This window comes from Dama dama, chromosome 24, assembly GCF_033118175.1.
Source record: "Dama dama isolate Ldn47 chromosome 24, ASM3311817v1, whole genome shotgun sequence".
Lineage (NCBI taxonomy): Eukaryota > Metazoa > Chordata > Mammalia > Artiodactyla > Cervidae > Dama > Dama dama.
The window spans coordinates 39,669,818-39,691,961 of record NC_083704.1 but is presented as its reverse complement, the minus strand read 5'-3'; the positions used below and the strand labels follow the sequence as shown (position 1 = coordinate 39,691,961).

At 45.5% G+C, this 22,144-nt stretch overlaps 1 protein-coding gene across 4 annotated transcripts in view; it reads right to left on the bottom strand.

The window, feature by feature from the left end:
- The window catches only part of LRIG1 (leucine rich repeats and immunoglobulin like domains 1), a 112,720-nt gene that overhangs the window by 66,720 nt on the left and 23,856 nt on the right, over positions 1–22,144 (bottom strand). For all 4 annotated transcript variants that reach the window (XM_061128120.1, XM_061128119.1, XM_061128122.1 and 1 more), the window contains exon 2: positions 7,441–7,512. In XM_061128120.1, coding sequence (XP_060984103.1) covers positions 7,441–7,512 — 72 coding nt within the window. The remainder of the gene's footprint in view (positions 1–7,440; positions 7,513–22,144) is intronic.

Below are 22,144 nucleotides of genomic sequence, written 5' to 3'. Positions count from 1 at the left end.
GAAGGTACACAGGGCATTTCAGGTCTGGATCAGCAGCCTGGAGTCAACAAGACGAGGCGGAAATCTCAAGCTCTGTTCTCAGCAGGGCCTCTGGATTTATGAAAAGGTCAGAGGGAGGATAGAGGAGAAGATCTGCAAGGCTAGCTTACTTCTTGATCATTTCTGCTTCAAAAGAAGCAGAAAACCTCAATCAACTCCTCCACCACTGGCTCTCTGCTCGCTCTGTCCCTCGTTGAAACCAGACCACCACCCTCGGAAGGCAACAAAGGCCCAACTCCCGCTGAGACATGACCAACTTGCCAGCCTGAAATAGAGACTGGTCAAAAATAGCACCAACTCCAGAGCCAGCCGAAGAAGGGCCTGCAGACTGTTCGGCACAGTTTCCATGTGTAGGGATGTTGTCAGAATTTAGGATGTTTGATGAACTCTTCTGAATATCTAGGGCTGTGCAGTCTTTTCCCCGCTTCTCACTCCCTCCAAATACGTTTCCATCCAAAGGCCCTAAAAATTCTTCTTAAATATCTGACTTCTACAACTGAAACTTTTCCTGATGATTTAGGACCAAGAAATGCTCTGGAAGCATCAGACCGTGAACAATGGCCCAGCCCTGCAGCTGGAAAAGGTGTGAAAAAGGCATGGGGTGGGGTGGGGGGAGAGCTTTGCATAGACCGCCTCCCCATCCCCCCACTCCCCATCCCACTCCTGGGGCAGAACCTGGACGTTGGCCTTTCCCAGCCTTCCGGGCCCCCTCAGCTCTCTCTCTGAAACTTCCATTTACTGGACCTGGTGAAAGGAAGTTTTCACATTGTGCAAGATGCAGAATGTTAAAAAGGATGTTTCAGAGAACTTTTATTACTGACTGCCTCAACCAAATCAGCCATCAAGAAACAACGGAAAACAAACCCACAGGATCACTTTGAATTATAGCCCGTTCTGTTTTTTAAAAACTGTTTGGCCCTATTTACTTACTGAATAGCTGATATAAGTACATGGTGAAATTCCAAATTATTTCAAAAAAAAGAACACGAGGACTATATATTGAAAGCCACCCCCTGCCCCCTCGGCCTTTGGTTTGCCTCCAAGAGGAAGCTCCAGCCGCAGGCTACTGCAGATGGACACGCGGTCTTCTTCCACACAGATGCCTGTGTCTTACACAGACTATTCTGCACCAGTTTCCCCTTAGTAATAGATCTTGGAGATCTCCCTAAATCTTTTAACCAGAGGTGAAGTGCTCCTCTGCTGCAATGAATGGTATGAATGAACCACGACTGATATAGCCAATTCGCTAATTTCCTAGACACTTTGGTTGTTTCCAAACACAAAGTGAGCTGCCATCAATATCAGTCAAGTTGGGCCGGGGGGTGCCGTATCAGTTTGTTTTGTTTCTGAAGTGGGAGAAAGTCATCAGTAGCAGGTAGGCGCCACTTTGGAGTTAGGGCCACTTCATCAATAGCTGTTATCAGTGCTTTCAGCTACTCGAGAATAAGGAAGACTACCTTACCGACTTTGGCCAGACTTATAGTTTGCATACCAGCTGGACAGGTACAGGTATTTCAGGACTGTGACACAGAATACAGTTCCTCTAAGTCAACACTTAGAAACAAGAATAAAGGCAAACACTTCTCCATGTGCCAGGCTCCGTGCGGAGGGTTTTCCATGCCATGTGTCACTGAATAACACGCCAACCCTTGAAGGAAGGCACTACGTCATCACCTCACGCTGAAAGGAGAAACGGAGACCCGGTTACTGCACAGCAGAGCAGGGAGTACTAGGAGGAGACGATACAGCTCACGTGTTTAAGTCAGACAGACCCGGGTCCATTTAACCCTGAGCTCACCCCTACCAATCAAACGGCCTTCAGGGTGTCACTGAGCCTCACTGCGCCTTAGCTTTCTTCTCCCCCAAATGCACAAAGTACAAGCCCCAACTTCAAACGGTTTTGGCAGGATCTGGCTGAAATCACTAAATCTAACAGCCTAGGAGAGAGCCAGATATATAGTAAATGCTTAACAGGTGGTGGTGATTCACAGCCAAAAAGCAGTGCCTCAAATGACACCCCCTTATGGTTTCAACCCTCCCCTGAAACACACCGCACACGCGCACACAGGGGCAGCGGAAGCCTGGGCCGCCGCAGGGTAAGCCATAAATACCCAGGGGCGGGCACGCTCAGCCTTTCTCGGTGCCTTCAGAACCGTTTAGGTCAGCGACCCTGGAAAGCACACGGCGGCACCCACATTAGGCATTCCCGGGCCAGGCAGCAGTAATGCGATCTGAGCGCAGCTCTGAGGAGGACGGTATAAATAGCCCCTCTTATTAACAGAGGGGCCTCGCAGTCCAGGACTCCTGGCTGGAGGCTCTCCCTGGCGGGCTTTCCTCAGCGCTGTGGGCAGTGACGACCACGTGGTCTGGCGGCAGCTGCGCCAACATCCTTAGGTCCTCCGGGGGCCCCCAACCGGCTTGCTTTCTCTCTCCAACTGGCCCGCGATGCTCTGTGGTTGCCGGCCTCCAAAATAAAACCACTGCTAAACCACCGACCATGGCTTTGCCAGCCTGTGGTTCCCCTCGTGCTGAGGCTTCCAGACACAAGTGGTGGCTGGTGGCTGTGCAGGTTTCAGGAGAACTGACAGCCCCTGGAAGACCCAGTTAATTCAGAAGCAACTGTGTGCCCAGTGATTTTTTTTCTTTTCTTTAATATCCTTCTCCATCTCCCCACCCACTGCTCCTCACTGCCTCTTTCTGCCTGCACGATGTATTAGGATTCCCTTCAGGAAAGGACTGGATCTTTATCAATGACAAGTTCCACTGATCTGGGCCCTAGGGAATTTGTGTTATCTGTCCCACAGTGTGACACTGGGGACCAGGGTGGTCACACTGGTAAAGGGTTCAACCTATCAGCCCCCAAGGATTTGTTTCTTAACAAGCCACCCAGCTCAGTGGCGGTGTGTGGGGGGGTGTGGAGAGAGGCTCTGGGGTTCTCAAAGTAGCAGAAGAGAAATAATACACAGTGTGCCCCTGGGCTTCCCAGGTGCCTCAGTAGTAAAGAGGCTGCCTGCCAATGCAGGAGACATGGGTTCAATCTTTGGGTCAGGAAGATCCCCTGGAGGAGGAAATGGCAACCACTCCAGTATTCTTGCCTGAAAAATTCCATGGACAGAGGAGCCTGGTGGACTACAGTCCACAGGGCCGCAGAGAGTCAGACACGACTGAGTGACTGAACACACAGCATAGAGCCCTGCCCGTGTACAACGCTCTGAAAATCAGATCCAGCAAATAGTTAACGGTATTTGTAACTGGATAACACGTCACTACACCCGTGTTCCAGACTCAGCACAGAAGGAAGTAACTTGTCCGGGGACTCAGTCCCGGTGAGGGGCAGAAGCAAGACTCCAAGCCAGGTTTGCCTACTACCAAACTCACATCCTCCCAGTACACGACACTGTACTCACAAGGAGTGATCCCTCTCTTTACAAGTCCCACGCCTGGGAAGACTGGGCTGCCATGGAGAGTCTGGGACAGGAGTGAGACCAGGGACTCCAGGCCCCGCTCCCCCATTTACTAGCTGTGCAATTGCAGCCAGGTTCCCAGGCCTCTGCTCCACAACTGCCTGAAAATGTAGAAATGACCATAAGGAGTGGAGGGCTTTTTATTAGCACAAGAGCCAGCTACGGTCAACTTTCCTGAGCTCATTAGCTGGAGTAAGAGGAGAAGACACACACAGCAGAGAGAGGGTAGACGATGGGGGTCGAGAAGTCTCACCCTGTCCCTAAATTCAACAGGAGCTCAGAGGAAGGAAAAAAAGCCAGAATGTGAAGGGAGAAGGGAAGGTGGGCTTGGACGGGGTGATGTGGGTTTGGAGGAATCAGAGGAAATACCTCAGTACCTCGATAGAGAAGACCAATGCAGGAAGAGTGAAAGAGGAGATAAAACACTGGACTTTCTATCCTTTTAAAATCTTGGGTGGAAGGTTGCAGGTTAGGAGGAGGGGGTGTGGGGTGAAGGCAGTGCAGCTTCAGGCTTACATGCACAGTTCTGGAAATCAAACAGATTTGAGTTCAACTCTCAGCTTTCCTGAGGCTGAGATTGTAAAGAATCCACCTGCAATGTGGGAGACCCGGGTTTGATCCCTGCTTTGGGAAGATCCCCTGGAGAAGGGAATGGCAACCCAACTCCAGTACTCTCAGCTGGAGAATTCCATGGACAGAAGAGACTGAAGGGATACAGTCCATGGGGTTGCAAACAGTTACACTCAACTGAGTGACTAACACTTTTCTAAGCTTTACCAACCAGGGGACACTGCACAGGTTTATTTAATCTGTCTGAGCTTCCATTTCCTCCTCTGTAAAGTGGAGAAAATGACTGTAAAGAAAAGAATTTAAATCACGTAGAGCTGGTGTCAGGATGAAATGAAGCTGTCTTCCCCTAAGGCTGAGTTGCTGTTACTGTCATTGCTGTGCTGTTGTGATTTAGGAAATTTATTTTTAAGACTAACCAGCATCCCCAGTGAAGGACAGGTGCAAGTCAGATGCTCTCCGTTCTAGATCTGGGTGGGGATTAAGTTCCAAAAAAGCACCAAGTAAAAGGGGGATTAAAAGCCGCAGGTCAAGGGAACCAAACCAATTGAAACTGGACGGCTGTTTGGGGAAGGAGCAAATGGAAACTGAGAGCTAGAGAGAACACAGAAAAGGCTCACAGAGCATCAACTGTGCACCCAGTCTATGGCGGGGCCGATGACATTGGATCCACAACCTAACATGACCCCCAGGGTCCCATGGGACCCAGGCCCTGGCCACACACCCCGCCCTCGTGCACATCAGGTGCAAGGGCTCTCGTCCTGGTCCTTCTTTGAGGGCCTTGTCTTATATGTGCAGCTCACCCTGTCCACACCACTCACAGCTGCTTGATCTGCCTATCAGTCACCATCCCGAGCACTCCAGCTCCATTATTACCTCTCCAAAATCAAAGAAGAAAATCCTCCCCTGACCCTGTTCTAGGTCCCCCAAACACGTACGACTAGTGAGTCACCTGGCTTCCTTGTTCCCCACCTATCTTTCCCTTTTTTAATGTGGTTCTGTGACAAGCGAGGTTTGTCTGAGGTGCCAGGATTGTGGGAAATGAGAGCAGCATTTAAGCGGCCACCAAGAAAACTAGGAAGCCAGAATAAAGAATATCTGAATGTAGCACTGTTAAAATATGAAAGTGAACATAAAACTACACTCATTCAGAGTTTGTAAGTTTTCAAACCAAGATATGATCAGCAACAGAGCCCCGTCAAGCCAGACAGGAGCTTGGGGCAAAAGGAAAAATAATCAGTTAAGCTGATTTAGACTTTAAACTTTTTGTATTTTTTTCCATCATGGATTAGTATTATTTTATTATTTGGCATCCATTTTGCTTTTTTTAAATACTGCATTAAGATGTCCTTCATCTCGAATGCTGAATTTTTAGAAGCCCCTTCAATCCTGCACCACCGGCGAACGCCTCACTTACCTAGCCCTCACCCTAGCTCTCTCTGTCTGCCTTATTCATTCCCGTGCCCCCAGCAGCAGAGCAGCGCCTGGCCCATAGGAGGTACTCAAGGAAATAGTAAATGAAAGCCTGAATGATGCCCTAAGAAATAACGTGATTTTTGTTTTGTCCAATTCTAAAAGAAACCACTAAGCTCTGAGACTCAACACACAGAAGTTGAATACAGTAACCACAAGTGTTAAAGACAGCCTGGATCAAGGGAAAGCACTGGGTTATGGCCTAAACCAGCTCCTTGATGGGCTGGGTTTATCATTTCAGGTGGCTGTGGTGGGTGAACTGTACCCCCACAAAATTCTTAGGCTGCAGTTCCAGCCCTCCGCACTCAGCCTGTGACCGTATATGGAGAAAGGGTTTTTAAAGAGGTCATATGGATGGGTCCTGATCCAGTGTGACTGGTGCCCTTTTGAGAGGAGGACATCTGGACACACAGAAGTTCAGGCATCAGGGAAAGGAAAGGATACGGGAAGAGGCAGCAAGAAGGTAGCCATCTGCAAGTCAAGGAGAGACGCCTCAGAGGAAACCAACCCTGCCAGGACCCTGATCTTGAACTTCCAGCCTCCAGAACCCTGAGAGAATAAGTTGCTATTATTTAAGTCATCCAGTCTGTGGTCTTAAAAGTTTACTACAGTAAACTTACATAATGACCCACTTCCAAACTAGTCCTAATCACTATGACCTTATGGAAAAATATGGGAAAATAAGGGCCCTGGACAAAGTATTTCCAAGGGTCCCTTCCAACTCTCATCTTCCTTTAACTTGGGAAGTTGGAACCTTCTTTAAACAGACCTGGAAATCATAAACAGCATTTTGGAGAATCTGGAGATGGTGGCAGAGAACACAAGTATTTAACAAATTGCATCATCTGATTAAATTTCCTTTAGATTAAACCCTCAACAATGGGATAAAAAAATAATAAACAAGGATTTTTATCAGTTACATATAACAAGTAAAATATATAAAGCACTTAATGTCTACTAAAAATAGAGTAACAATAGGAGCATTTGGTGAATGATTTATGAAATCTTCATGCATAAGCAGCCTTACTAAAAATTGAAATGGGATAGTAAAAATGTTTTAATTTACATGACAAAGTATTCAGAAATGTAAGGAGAAGTAAGAAACAGATGTAAAACCACAGTATAAACACAGTTTGACTCTAAAATTATGTGTAGAAGTATACAGTTTTCACTAAGTGTCCACAATGTTTAGCCTTGGGTGATAATACTGGTGATTTTAATTTGTTTTACATATTTCTACAGTTGCCAAATTTTCTGCAGTGGGTATGCACGACTTTTCTTTGAAGTCCCCATGGAACTAAAATCCTGAATAACTCTAACATTCATGTTAAAAGCAGAATTCCTTACATTAAAAAGAAGAAGAAAAGACTGAGGCCTGATTTAAAGGACACTGCAAGAGACAGCAAACCTAGCGTTCTAAAGACAGTAATGTCTAGTTTTGTTTGGCGATCAGGAGAGAAAAATCAGCCTTATCATCCATTCCTCTATATCCTGGATTCCTGGGAAACAGAAGGGGTGGGCTGGCTGATTTGCCCCTGCAAAGCAGGCTGCTCTAGTGCCCTGGGGACTGGGGGAAGTACCACCCAGGTGTGTTAGTCCCCTTGGCACCCAAGGCTTTCCACAAGCCTGTATAGCCCCGTGGGCCTGTGATTTCCAGTAAACTCACACCTGCTGGACACACCCACCACTGACTGCCCAGGAAGAAGAGAGGGGCTTCAGCAAGGGAGCGCTAAGTAGGCAGGGCCTTTTGTCTCCAACAGCCCCCAGCAGATGTCCCCTCTAACAAGTTCAGAATGCTGATCCAGGGGAAAGAGCAGCGCTGCGACATGAGAGGCTCCTCCCCAGGAGCTTGCCATCCTGCCCACCAACCCCCCAGAGTTTTGGGAAAAGCACTCACACTTCTTGTAGATTCGGCAAGTCCTCAAAACCAGCAGGATCAATCTCAGAAAGTTTGTTGTAACTCAGGTTTCTGGTAAAAGGAGAGCAAAAAACAAAGAAAAAATTTAGTCAATACTCCAAAATTCAGGAATCATCTACCCATCCCTCCCCAGGAGAAATAATCCCTCTTACTCATAACTGCCCCCATCTCATGTACTATTTTAAGTAACCCTGGTGGCTCAGACAGTAAAGAATCTGCCTGCAACGCAGGAGACCAGGGTTCAATCCCTGTGTCAGGAAGATCCCTGGAGAGGGAAATGGCAACCCACTGCAGTATTCTTGCCTGGAGAATTCTATGGACAGAGGGATTCTGTGACCACCATGCTGGTCCAAATGCCTGGCACCATATCAAATGGCATTTTTTAAAATTACTGTTTTACTAAGGCATCAAACACTATTAAGAAGCAGTAAAGGGAGTCTGATCCTTCATTGTCTAAAAATCAGTGGTCCCCAACCATGGATGACATTTGGCAAAGTCTGTAGACATTTCTGGTTGTCACAACTGAAGGGGAGGGGAGGGGAGGATCCTACTAGCATCTGGTGGGGCGAGGACAAGGATGCTGCTAAACATCCTCCAAAGGACAGGACAGCCCTTAAGGACAGACCCAGCCTTCACTGTTAATAGTAACATTCAGAGGTTGAGAGACCTTGGTCTAAACAAAAACTTCAGGATCAAAACTCGCTGGGATGTATAGTTAAAGTTGAAAGGACTATTTAATAAGTGAGCAATGTAAGATCTTAATCATAAGGTTTATTTATATGAACATGGCATTCCTACTATCAGTGAATAAATATTTCATGTGATAATCATGCTGGAGAGAGGAGCAGTGTCATAGGAAATCACGCTGGTGTGAACCAAAGCCTCACATGCCAGTAGCCTTCTCAAGATGACAGCGTCTATCACATGACTCAGAAGTACATCTCTCTCCCCTTCAGCCCATCCTTGACACCATTCTCAGAGGGAGACAAGGATCAAGCAGGACAATGTCTGATCCGCTGAGCTTCCCAGAGCACACCCTCAACCTGGACCAGCTTGATCTTTCAGGAACAGAATCCACACAGATGTGGTCCACACAGGCCCTCACTGTGCCTCACTCTCTGCCACCAAAACACATCCAGTCCTGTGTGTGCCAAAGGAGCTGGCTAACATTTTTCATCTTGGCTATTAATTCCATTGCCATTACTGCCAATTAACAAGTACTACGAATCGAGAGTTCAAAGTCTCTTAAGGGGCCCAGTATCACATTAAGTGGCAACTTTCTTTTAAGCTTCCTCCAGAGACATTCCAATCAATACTAAGCCAGAGCTGAGAGCCATTTCACTGTCAACTCAAGACATTTATCTAAATAAAAGTCAAACCACCCTTGAAATTAATGGTACATCTGTGTTCAGGGCACAGCCTGAATTAAAAGCAATTTGTCCAGGGATTATGTTACCATAAAAATTGAAGGTGGTAATTTTTAAACCACCTATTGAAGTCAAGTGTGAGCTTGTCTGTTCTTGGGAGTATTTACAATGAGATACTTACATAGAAATCAACAGGTTAGACTTGGAACAGAAAATCCACAAATGGAGAGAGTTCTCTCCTGTCACAGAAAGGACTGAATGGACTCAAAGTTTCTCCTACGATGAGCACATTATCATGACAAAGTGGGGCGGAAATCTTGTTTCTGGGTCTACAGGTAGTGTGAGTTGATAATGACTGTGACATTCATATCATCACAGGTAATGGGGAGTTGCTAAGCTGGAGCAGGCTTGAGAGAAAGACTCAGAAACCACAAAGCCAAGAGCTGGAAGGGTAAACAAGTGATGCAGGGGGTCACCTGGCAGGTGTGGAATGAGGCTGACACAGCAGTGCCAACTCAACCTGCCTGCCACCTAAAGAGGTCATTTGTACCTGTTTCCCAAAAGAAGGGTGATGCAGACCAGTCTCCTTCATTTTCAAGAGAAGCCTGATCTCTGAAGTTTTATGTGAAGCTTTTTCAATTCTTTAAATGTATATGTACAAATCTGGCGGTGTGTGTGGACCACATCTCTGCATACATAAATCTACAGACCACATTTAACCAGAGGATCACCATTTTACAACCTCTGATCTAGTTTCAAAATGAATGACTTGCGGCCAGGGCAGGAGCTGGGGTTCACAGGATCTAGAGCCCAGGCTAGGCCTGGTGGCTCTGTTCTGAACAATCTGAAAGGAAATCACTTCCCTCAATCCTCGTGTCAGAAAAGTCCAGATCCTTTAGGAACTCAGGATTAGAATAAAGACATTTAAAATCACAACTCTCCTTGGTCTCTATTTTTCCCTTAAAGAGCACATAAAATTTATTTACATTTCAAAAATGCTGTATCTAGTGTTATATTTAAAACACATGGCCAACAAGGACCTACTGTATGAGATAGGGAACTCTACTCAATACTCTGTAGTAACTTAACCAGTAAAAGAATCTGAAAAAGAACAGATACATGTGTATGCATAACTGTAACATATGAATTACTCTGCTGCACGCCTGCAACTAACGCAACATTGTCAATCATCTATACTCCAATATAAAATAAAGTAAAAAAAACAAAACAAAAAAACCTTTTACAAATTCTGCTTTTTAGATAAGGCAACTTGATAAAGGGGGATTCCATAAGCTACTTTTATCAAGAAGCCAGACAGGATCAGTACTTAACACGGAGATTCCAGGGATGTAGCAACAAGTTCAAGAGACTTGTTAAGTGGAAATTTAAGCGTTCACTTGGTCTGCCTGGATGAAGTGATTTTTCGATTCTTGATCAACTAGAAAAGCCATGTACCACCAACCCAGACTGCCTCTAAGAGTAATTCTCCTCCCAGCGCCTATCACCAGCACAAAGAGAACACGGTGGCTGAGGCCCAGGTCCCTTGGAATGGCTCTGCTTTGGGACACAGCTTTTAAGTCTGAAAAAATAAACCCTGGTACAAAGCGGGGAATGAGGCCGACACAGCAGTGTCCACTCATCTGCCTGCCACCTAAAGGGGCCATTTGGACCTGGCTCCCAAAACGAGGGTGGGTGCAGACCAGTCTCCTTCACTTTCAAGAGAAGCTCGATCTCTGAATTTTTATGTGATTACCAACTGCTTTATCAAAAAACAGGGAAAATATTTACTTTCTTCTCCCTGACAAGCACAATCTGAAGTAAAATCCGCAGACATTTTTCTTGTTTGCTCATCTCTGGGAGACACACTCTCAGTATAAATATTTTCCTACTGTGGTAAAATACACATAACATATAGCGTACCATCTTGACCATGTTTATGTGTACAGTTCAGGGACAATAAGTACATTCTCACTGTTGTCCAACCATCACGACCAACCATCCCTCCCTAGCACTTCTACACCTTTTCCAACTGAAACTCATCACCCATTAAATACTAACTTCCCATTCTCCCCTCCCTCCAGGGCCTACCTACCTTCTCTCTACATGCTGTCTGTAGGACCTGGACTTGAGCGGTACTTCACACAAGCGGAGCCGCACAGCACCTTCTGTGTCTGGCTTATTTCACTCAGCACAGTGTCCTTAAGGTGCATCCATACATGTGTCATGGTTTCCTGTTCCTTTTTGTGGCTGAATAGTATTCCACTATTCACCTGTGTGTGTGTGTGTGTGTGTGTATCTTCCATATTTTGTTTCTCCCTATAAAAGCTGATGGATATGAGGGCTGGTTCCATCTTTGGTTATTGTGAATCATGCTGCTGTGGACATGGTCATCCCCCACCCATGCCCCGGCATATCATAAAGATTTTTTTTTTTAACTCTTTGAATGCCACACTTTCTAACAACATTCATTTCTCCAAGATGAAACATATCCACATACTTTGGTCCAAGAACTGTGCAGAGAAGGGTCTGAATAACAATTTAAGAGTTAATTAGTGAAAAACTTTTACCTAAGAGAACTTTTTTTCAGGTGGCAGCTGACAGGGACACAAATCTAAAGCATCTCACTTATTTCTGCAAACACGGTCAGCCTTACCAGGCCGGACATCTGAGTGTGTTATTGGTTGAAGGTTTCAGATTCTCCTGTCAAAACAATCCATCTATCAGCAGGACAGACACTGTCAAAAGCACTTCTGCACCTTTCAGGAGCAAAGCAGAGAGGAAAGAAACCTTGGGGAATTTAGTTACTGCCAATTGCAGCTTTCATTAAACAGTTTGTCAGCCATTGTCATAACACAAACTTCCCTTGTTCTTGCACAAAGGGTGCACCACTCTTCCAACAATGGAGCCCAGCCGTAGATACTCTTCCTGCTAATCTGCTGAGAGATGACTGTCCGGCCCACCGTTTGCCCAAGATGCAAGAGGCCCCTCCGCAGAGACCGGCTCAAGTTTTAGGCAGGTTTTATCTGCAGCTGAAGAGCAAAGCGTTCAACAGTGCACGGCAATAATCTGCTTGCTGAGCCCTTTTCCGGGCAAGACCCCCTACCCAGACCTCACAGAATGAGAAGAGCTAAGTCTTCAAATAGCTGAAAAATCTCCCACTGTTCTGTAAACCCCTGCTCTCCAATCCAGCAGCACCCAGCAGAGTGACCCTGACATTCATACTTAAGACTAATCAAGATTACAGAAAATTAGGACTTCAGGGTCTCAGGGGCACCTCCCACCATACAAGTGTCCAACCACCTGTGGCTAGCAGCTACTGTCCTGACTGCACAAGGCAGGGGCAGGCCATTTCCATCATCCCTGAAATTCCTATTGACTGAAATCAAGGAGTAATCAACAAATAGTTAAAGTGAAATGCATGGAGGGAAGAAAAGTTGGATTTGAAAAATAAATGTGATCACTGCAGCTTTGTAGTATAGTCTGAATTTAGGGAGTGTTATTCCTCCAGCTTTAGTTTTCTTTTTCAAGATTGTTTTGGGTACTTAGGACTTTTGTGTTTCGATACAAATTTCAATTTTTTTTGGTTCTAATTCTGGGAAAAATGACAAAACAGAAATAGTTATAGATGTAGAAAAGAAACTTTTCGTTATCAGAGGATAAAGCAGGGGTATAAATTGGGAGATTGGGATTGAAGTATACACACTATTACATATAAAATAGGTAACTAATAACAGCCTATTGTATAGCACAGAGAACTCTACTCAATACCCTGTAATGACTTATATGGGAAAAGAATCTAAAAAAGAGTGGATATTTGTATAACTGAGTCATTTTGCTATACACCTGAAACTAACACAACAATGTAAATCAACTATTCTTCAATAAAAATTTTAAAAAATAAATCTGAATTTCCCAATAATCTAAATCCACTGGAATCCAGCACCAGCTGTGCTTAGAGGCTCAGGCGTGTCCGACTCTGTGTGACCCCATGGACTGCAGCCTGCCAGGCGCCCCTGTCCATGAGTGGGTTGCCATGCCCTCCTCCAGGGGATCTTCACAACCCAGGGATTGAACCCAGGTCTCCCGCACTGCGGGCTGATTCTTTACTGTCTGAGCCACTAGGGAAGCCCGAAGGCTTTGTTAAAAACCTGGTGGGGGAGGGGCTCAGATCTCAGCCCAACAGTTCTTAACCAATCCCAACAGAGAAAAGGGGCTTTGAAAACTAAATCCATGAGGAAGAGGCTCTTAAATCAAAAAATGCCCTCTGAATGTAATTCTATAGGCTTTATCAGTTATTGACATAATCTGACCAGCACCATTCTGGATTACAACCAGAACCACATATTTACAAACTTGGCAAACACTGTTCAAAGCTGGCAAACAATAATTCATTGACTCCTTGGAAACTGAGGGAGAAAACGCTCCACTTACTTCTCAGTAAGTTGTGGTGAGGAGACAACCCCAGCATCACTAGACAATGTCAATAGCACTTTACCCTCAAAAACAGGCACTGCTCACAGACCACTGACTCTATAGGCAAAACCTCTCAGAGGAAGGAAAGTGCCATGCACAGCTGTATTTTTCAATTTTATGAAGAAAAATAATCCAAAGTGAAAGGAACTGGCCACAAATCTGTGACAGGAATCCTCTGGGAAAGGAGGTTTTCCCATTCAGTTTGGTTTCCAGGCTAGTCTATTTCCCACTACTCAGCACTGTCTGGGCACCTGAACAAAACAGAACTTAGCATATTTTAAGCGTTCAGATGTTCGAGAAAGTGAAGAATGCAGTTGGAAAGCAACCCATTTGCTGAGCACATTGGGGTGCCGCGGACTAGCCCAGGAACCTCTTCTTTCTCGGGAACCCGTGGGCTTTGGCTGTATATCTCCGCTTAACCTTATAGGGTGCTGCCTGCCTTCCATTATAAAAGGAGTCATCTGCTTAGCACTAACTGGAAAGACGTGATTAGTCTTGTTCCCAAGGGGTGTGAGTGAGGAAGAACACGCAGACTTGTTAGAGTCATTCAATCTCTTAAACTTTCAAGGCTTTTTCTGTTGCATTTTTGCCTTCTGAGCAGTTATGTATTGTACATATCAAGATCCAACGAAATCACCACACTGTTTTCCTTAGGCCCACATTATAAGGTTTTATGAGAAGGAATTTCTTTTTAAATCTAGGATATCAGATGCCCTTACCTTTTTCTTCCCCCTATTACAACACTTTCCCCTCATTAACCAAAAGCCATAAGTGAAAGGGCTGTTCATACACATTGAAGGTTTATTTCAAGAAAGACAAAACTGTATCTTAAACTAGATTATCATTCCTCTATATCAGAGGAATTCCTCACCCAAAAATTACCAGGCAAAAGGTGGTCTTATACTTGTGTCTCTTCTGTCAGGTGATCAACCACATATTCCCTAAACTGAGGCTCAGATAAAGAAATACATTCAGCAAATAATCAAATGCAAAATCACTGGACAGAACCAGCTCACCTTGACAGCTTTAGGTCACTAACATTGAACAAAGTCAGTAATGAGTTACAGTTATTCTGACTTTTGAAAATGTTACACAGATAATTCTATATGCAAATGAGGCTTACAAGTAACTCAGAACAGGAGTTATTACACACTAGCCATTATCCACACACCAGAGTCACTCACTCCTTAAAACCAGCTTTAGAAATGAGCATGGGTCTCCGACTTCTGACGCTTAAGACATTATCTGAGAGAAGTCAGCCTTGTGTAACTCATCCTGTTGGTCTTAAGTGGGCTTCTATGCCTGACAGTTCACACAGCTCACCCAGGCCTGTGGTTAGTTTGAATGCAGGTTTAAGTCTTTGTCCTATAGCACCCAGAAAATGTCAAGTTTGACAAATATTTACTGAGTGTTGGTCTATAGCCTATATTGTGCCTAGGTTAAGTTCTAATACAAATCAGGATAAGATCTAGTCCGTGGCTTTAAAGAGTTTACAACCTAATGGTCAGATAAGACCCTGAACCAAATAACTCCACCCAAAGGCTCTAACAGGGCAAGCATCTTGGGAATGATGAACCAGAAGTTGCAAGATAATAGCTCTTGGGCCAAAGGTGAGCTGCAGGGAAATTCGTGTCTGACTAAATGGTATTTGGAGATACCTAAAGTTTTCAGCAAAAATTTGAAAGTTTCAGCTTCTCTTGAAATTGCAGGGACACCTCATAGATAATGTGAGTTCAGTTACATACCACTGCAATAAAGCAAATGTTGCAATACAGCAAATCATACAATTTTTCTGGTTTCCCAGTCAATACAAAATTGTGTCTTTACACCATACTATAAACCATGAAGTGTGCAACAGCATTATGTCTTAAAAAATAATAATGAACATATCTTAATTAAAAAATACTGCTCTTAGAAAAATTGACCCTACAGACTTGCTCAGTTCAGGGTTGTCACACACCTTCAATCAGTAAAAAATATAACAAAGTGAAATGCAGTGGAGGGCGCTTTGCCTGTCGTCACAGGGCCAGCATGCTGATAGCACAATCCGTTACATTATTTAGCAAGGACCCAGCTGACCACAGGACTCACCACTCCTATGATCTCCCTCATGACTTCTCTGCTCACCTGTAGTATCTCCCTGGCCCTGCAAGCATCTGGGTTTGTCTTCCTGGCATGGAGTCCAGGTGACGTTCAGAGCAGGGAAAATTAGCTGTGATGAGGAAGGTTTATCAGAAAATGCAAGACCTTCGCTAAATCTGGAAGAGCAGCAGCAGAACAGCATGGCTTTTAAGGAAGAGTTTCAGGATATAAGGCCAGAAAAGTACAATAAGGCATGGATTAAAAAAAAAAAAAAAAACAAGTCAGGAGCTCCTAGAAAGGGAAGGCCAAGACAGGAAAGGCTGCAGGCTTCGAGGAGAAGAGCATGCAGCCCCCGGCTGTCAGAGCGACAGCCCCGCAGGCAGTTAAGTCACGGGTTCTACAAACCATAACGAACCCCAACGCCAGGTCCGGTGATTTCCGCAGCAACAGAAAATCTCCTTGCTCATCTACTTCAAGTTCTGACCCGAACGCTCAAGATGCCCACCATCACTGAAAGTAATCAATTTCTACAACAGCCCTTAAAACAGGAGATCCTAGGATCAGCTTTCCCTGCCCAAATCTTAGCTTGGGTAAAGAGAGAAAGCAACTGGATATGATATGGCTCTCTCATTTAAGCAGTCTCGTGCTTGATTGTGGAGGATGTACTAGGGGGAGTACACACTTTTTCCATAATAGTCATTTGTTAAATATGGTCTGTGCATCACTGACAATGAGAGATTAATTAATTTCATTAAGAAGAGGCACTCCAGTCGCTGCAGCAACTAAGCAGGTTGGTGGGGACCTCACTAATAATGAAGATTTGGGCAGAGAATAGCTGCTGGCCACAGGCTGACCCCCCCGCCCCCCGCCCGCAAACCTGTCACAAAGACACCGATACCCAGGAACACCCCAGCAGGGAAGAAGCACCTACAGCCATCACTTGGTTTTGCTATTAGAGAAGTGACTTTGCACCGACTTGGAAATGGGCAGAGGCTGTGAGGGGTCAGGAGTCTCCTCACCTATTCTCTCCTTTATCACCTCTGGACAGGGATCACGCATTGGCCCTTTCAGACAGTCCTTAAGCTCCATCGGGCTTTCCAAAGTCATCACCCCCTTGCTGGGCACCACTCCACACACAGCTTAATCTTTCCCTCTTGAAAGCCCAGCCATTCTGTAGAACAGAGGGTGGTGGTGCCTCAGGGCCAGGCCCTCCCACCCCACCAACCTCTCCTCCTCCAAAGGCACGGGGGGCTCTGGGGAGAGCAAAGGGCCCATCAATCAGGACCTAGAAAGGCTCTGAAATGAGCCCCGAGAATGTGGGCTCACCGCCACCAACACACTTGAGAGGCTGGCGTTCCTTCAGTTAAAAAAAAAATGGAGGAGGGTTTTCCTAAATGAAAACCATGCTGTATTAAGGCAGGAAACAGAGGCTCTTGCTTCCGTAGTAGTTAAAACAAGCTGAGCAAAAGGGACAGGAAGTGAGGGACACACTAATCCAGTGGATAAATCTGGAATCCATGGTTTGCCAAGTGCTTTGTGGAGTCCACCAGTGCCCCTCTGGTCACAGATCACTGTTTTCCTGTCCTAAAATCTCCACCTGTACCTCTGTCCCTACAAATACTCACTTTCAGAAGATTAGCTTCCTGTGGAACCAATCACTGCAAAATACAGGGTATTTAATAAAAGGGTGATGGGGCTTTGAAATTCATTGAGTCTGAGTTGACCTGTTCAAGACGTAACACTGTAGGAACAGTTTTTTCAATGTGTCACCCAACCAAATTTAACTATATAAATGGTGGCACAACCATATACTGTGATCAATTTCCTTTTACAACACACTCAAATGCTTCCCCACAGAGCGCAGAGTGGTTTCCCACACTTCATGCCACCACCTAAGGGCCTGGGAGGATTGCGATTACCAGAGAGGAAAAGAACTATTTTAACACAGCCCCGTAAAAGGTACTCCTGGTTGCAAGAACAGGCTGGCCAGATTCCAAGCTTGTCTTGCTGGCAGAAGATATAATCGAGGATTTCATTGGGATAAAAGGATAAAGAAATCCTATACCAGTGACTCGAGACTCTTCAGAAATGAAACCTCCAATAATGGATTACTTCCCCTGAGTACATGAGACACACACTGAAATATTAAGAACAAATCAACCAACCAGAAAAAAAAACACAAACAAACACCCTTTCCACCATCTGAGTCATTACACACCATCCTAAATACTCTTCTCTAGATGCTTCCTGAACCAGGCAAGGATCAAGGCATTCATTCTGTGTTTTTTTAACCCTCATTTCTGAAAATTCACTTCACAACATAATCCAGTCAATGAAAAAATAGTACACAAGCTTCACATTACAGAAATGTACACCGAAAGATGAAAATTAAACTCTGCACATGTGATGATCAGAGTCTGTTGATGTTGTTTTAGAAAAGTATTTAGAAGAGTCATTTTAGGCAAACATAATTTTGGGTTACAAAAGGGCAGTATATATACATACAGTCTATGGAGTCACAAAGAGTCAGAAACAACTTAGTGACTAAGCCACCACCCCTGACATGGTAAGTGGCCTTTTTGTCCCCCTTTAAGGGGGAAGAAGGAAATGATTTTTTTCCCCCAGTAATTACATTTTTATAAATAAGTATACCTTAATGTTATCAGTATACCTTTCCTAATCTGACACAAAAAATTTTAAGGGATAAATGACATAAGTGGGCATAACTACCTTCCCAGAACAGAGTTGCTCATAAGGAAAACCTTCTCTGGAAAGCCAGACGTTCATACAGGTATTCTCTGGAATCCTCTTTCAGCTTGCAGTGGAATTTACATGCATCTTTTATTTTTCCAACTGAAATCACACCAAGCATTCACTAAAGTCTCAGGCATCTCTCTGTGCCTGTGCAAAGCCCGAGCATCCGCAAGCTACAAAGCTAAGAGAAAAATCTAGGTTTACTTGCATTGACCATGTTACTCTACATTACAAGCTGATGGAGAGCAAGGTTCCCACAAATATTAGCAAACATTGTCTTCTTGGTTTTCTGTATCTTCTTCTAGGTCTCAAAGAGTCAAATATTACCTTCTAGGTTTACCTTCCCATCCTTTCCCACATTTCCCAGCTACTTCCCAACTTAAAAATGAAGATGACTCAAATATAAAGAACAGATACCACAAAAGCTGAATTTGAATTTACCCACAAGTTTTCAAGAACACATCCGCTGTATTACAGGGAGGCACAGAGGGACTGGAGTTAAGTATTTTAAAGAAAATGCGGTTTGGAAAGGTCAGCCTCCTGGCTAACAGTGAAGGTGCTGACTTTATTAGCTAGCTTATCGACTTGGGATCTCATTCTGTCGATTTTTCCGCTGGGCTTTTAAGAGTTTATGTGTGTCACGAAATGCTCAGCTGAAGCCAAAATTTTTTGTTTCTATGATGCTCAGATGTCACACAAACACCATAAAATTCAAAGCCCATCCACACTGTTGTCCTGGGGCCACGGTGACTTCTCTGGTTCTGGCTGCTGGAATGGCTGAGCAGAGACCAAGTCAGTTCAGGTGGAACAGCTAGGTGCAGCTTCTGCAGTGTTCTCTGCAATACAGGGCCTTCCTTCTCACCACGATTACAGACACCAAGAATCAGATGATGCCTGTGACCTGCACCCTGGACATACTAAACTTCTACTACTTTGAATGCAGAACTGTCAGTGAAAATGACAGAGCCACAATATACTTTTGTTGCTTCTTCTCTTTTTTAGTCTTTCATCAAAGTTTCCAAAGCCTGGTGTGCTACAATTCATGGGATCCTGAAGAGTCGGACATGACTAGGTGACTGAACAACACGACGTATCTAAGAGATCCTCTTCCACATGGCTCACTGACATTCGCTGAGGCCCAGGGCACCCGAACATCCAGCTCCTCACAGCCACACCGCCCATCCCCCGCCCCGCTTCCTCTTGAGTTTGCAGTTCCAGGTCATTTACTCCCAAACATGTGTCTTAAAGGAGGGATCCTAACAGTGAATTCTGCTAAATTACATCTCAACCAAATAATGACTGTTACTATCTATGGGATATGAGTCTGTTTTTAAAGTAAATCGCCAGCAAAAGCAATTAAAAGCTCTACTGAAAGTCATTCCTACATGGCTCCCTATGGTGTCCCTGTTAACAGGCTGAAGAGACCTCAGAAACACCATGTGGACTTCGAGTTATTCCATCTCCTCTCAGAGTGCTCGGGAGAGACAAAAGACATCCAATTCCCATCTCAGCAGGGACTCAAAGCCCATGTTCTGGCCAGACCCAGACATCCATGACATGGGCTACAGGGAAGCAGCTGCCCTAAGAACAGCCAGCACTCCTTTGCCTACCATTTGTTATCTCTTGAACACTACCACAGCCCACCCCGCCGGCTTCCACCATCACTCCTTTTTAAAGATGATGTCATCAAATTCCAACTAGTCACAGTCTCTGCTCAGCTTGCCCTGGTCAACCAACTCTGTCACTCTCAGGGGAGAGGCTGACTTGCGCCTGCAGACTTCATGCTAACAAAGCTGGCATCTGAAACCCTCTTTGGTTAGGAGCCAGTTGGGTTCCACGCACTGAGATACAAAACCAAAGTACAGCTGGGAGTGTGGCAGAGTTGGGGCAATAAGGCCTCCAGTGATGAGATCCAACCTGTCCTCCAACTCAGACTCTCCAGGCTGCCTGTCCTGTCTCCTCACTCCCTCCTCCCCACAGAAGACTGTCACAGCAAATAAAAGATGCCCCCATCCCATCCCAGGTTGGGTCCACGCGGCCACACAAGCGTGACTCTGCAAAACTGCACTGGCAGCTCATTCACCTGCGGCAAATTTGGCCCCGATCGATAAGCTGAGGCAGGTCTGGATTCGGGGAGGCTCCCCCTCGCAGAAGCACAAGGCAAAAACCACCCACGCTCCCAGACCCAGAGAGCTCCTGAGAAAAGCACCTGCACGAACTCGTCAGGGTGGTTTGGGAGGTCACAAGTGCCTCAAGAAAAGATCTTTTCTTCCCAGGGGCACGGGACAAATGGCAGACCTGCCGCACTGCCGGTGTCAATATTTATCTAAGGCCTAGGTATTCACCATGGTAGAAACCGGGCACTTTTTCAATTCACTCATTCACGTACTTTGCCACTACAAAACTCCCCAAGAGAGATTCATTTACAGCTTGAATTTCTTTTCTTCCACTGCCATACAGGAGGCTGGTGGTGGGGCCCATGGTCTGTGTCAGCCATAATCCAGCAGCTCGAGAAGAAAGCGTTCAATGTGTTTCAGAACTGCCGATATCAAATGGCCTTGCCCCTGAGGACAATAAAGAGACGGGGAAGTGAAACAGAGCGCCTGCTTTCTCCCTCCCCAAGGCATGTGCGTTTTCTGCTCTGGAAATGAACAAAGCTTAGCCCTTGTAGTAAAGTGAATCCCCAGAACCACACCCGGCATTTCTAGGTGTGACTTACTCACACTGCAGGATTAATCCAGCAACGAATACCCAAGGTATGTGCAGCTCAAAGGAAGCCATGTGCTATTTCAGGAGCCCTTCTTGCTCAGTTCCAACTCTCCTGGACCCCCTCCTTCTCACCCTGTAAGGAGTCTTGCTCCCTTAGTCTCCCCTTCTCCCAAGAAAGAGGCATATATACAATCTCCCTTTCAGGTAAACATCAAATTTAGGAGGCCCTTAAGGCCCCTGAAAATAGCTGTGCATTGTGGAAATGAGGCTCATAAATGGAGGCCTCCAAGTCTTTCCCCAGCACTCAGAGTCCTGAGATGCCCTTTCCGCAAAGGACGCTGAGTTGCACTCCCTCCATCCACTGTGCTGACATCTTCAAAGAGAGGCGTTGTGGTGGCCTCGTGGGGCCAGCCGACTCCAGGCTTTTATGCCAAGGAAACTGAGGCACTGCAGAAAAAGGGCGCTCTCTCCAGTGACGGGTCAAAGAACTTGCCTAAAAGCCCTCTTGCAAAGCTCAGGGGAGTGACAGCGAAAAAGATTTCTCAAGCCAGATTCCTACGATTCACTGGATCTACATTTCTGAGCCCATTCACACAATACTTCCCAGTTACCTGGGTGTCCCCCAAGACCCCACTAAGATCTGGACACTCCACAAAACCCGATAAGGATCATCAGACTTCAATCTGCCAATGGACTGTAAATCACTTCCGTTCCTTCCTGAGCAAAAAGTGTGACAGCAAGTGATGAGCTATGAGGCACGTGTGGTCTGCGAGGGGCAAGCATTCCTTCCTCTGCTTTAAATATTCCTGCTGGGTGGAAGCGGGCCAGCACTGAGCCCAAAATGGTAGCAGCTGAAGGTGTGGTCAGTTTTATTTTTTTCTCACATAAAAATATACAGGACACTTAAGCGCACAGTATTTCCTCACGCACACTGAGGTTAATAATTCACAAACTAACTGACATCCATCAAGGATTAGAAAATTGAAAGGTGGTTTGTGCAAACACTGCTGTTCTTGCTCTTACTTAACAGCTGGTTTATTTAACTGATGGCTTCTGTTGCCATTAGGGGCAGGTAGCACAAAAGGTTAGGCATGAAGGCAGATACGCCACTATCTGGGTTGCTCAGCCTCTGGCTTACATGTTATCCAACACCCTGGAAGATCCCCTGGAGGAGGGCATGGCAACCCACTCCAGTACTCTTGCCTAGAGAATCCCATGGACAGTGGAGCCTGGGGGGTTACAGTCCATAGGGTCCTAAAGAGTTGGTCACGACTGAAGCAACTCAGCACGCACATGCA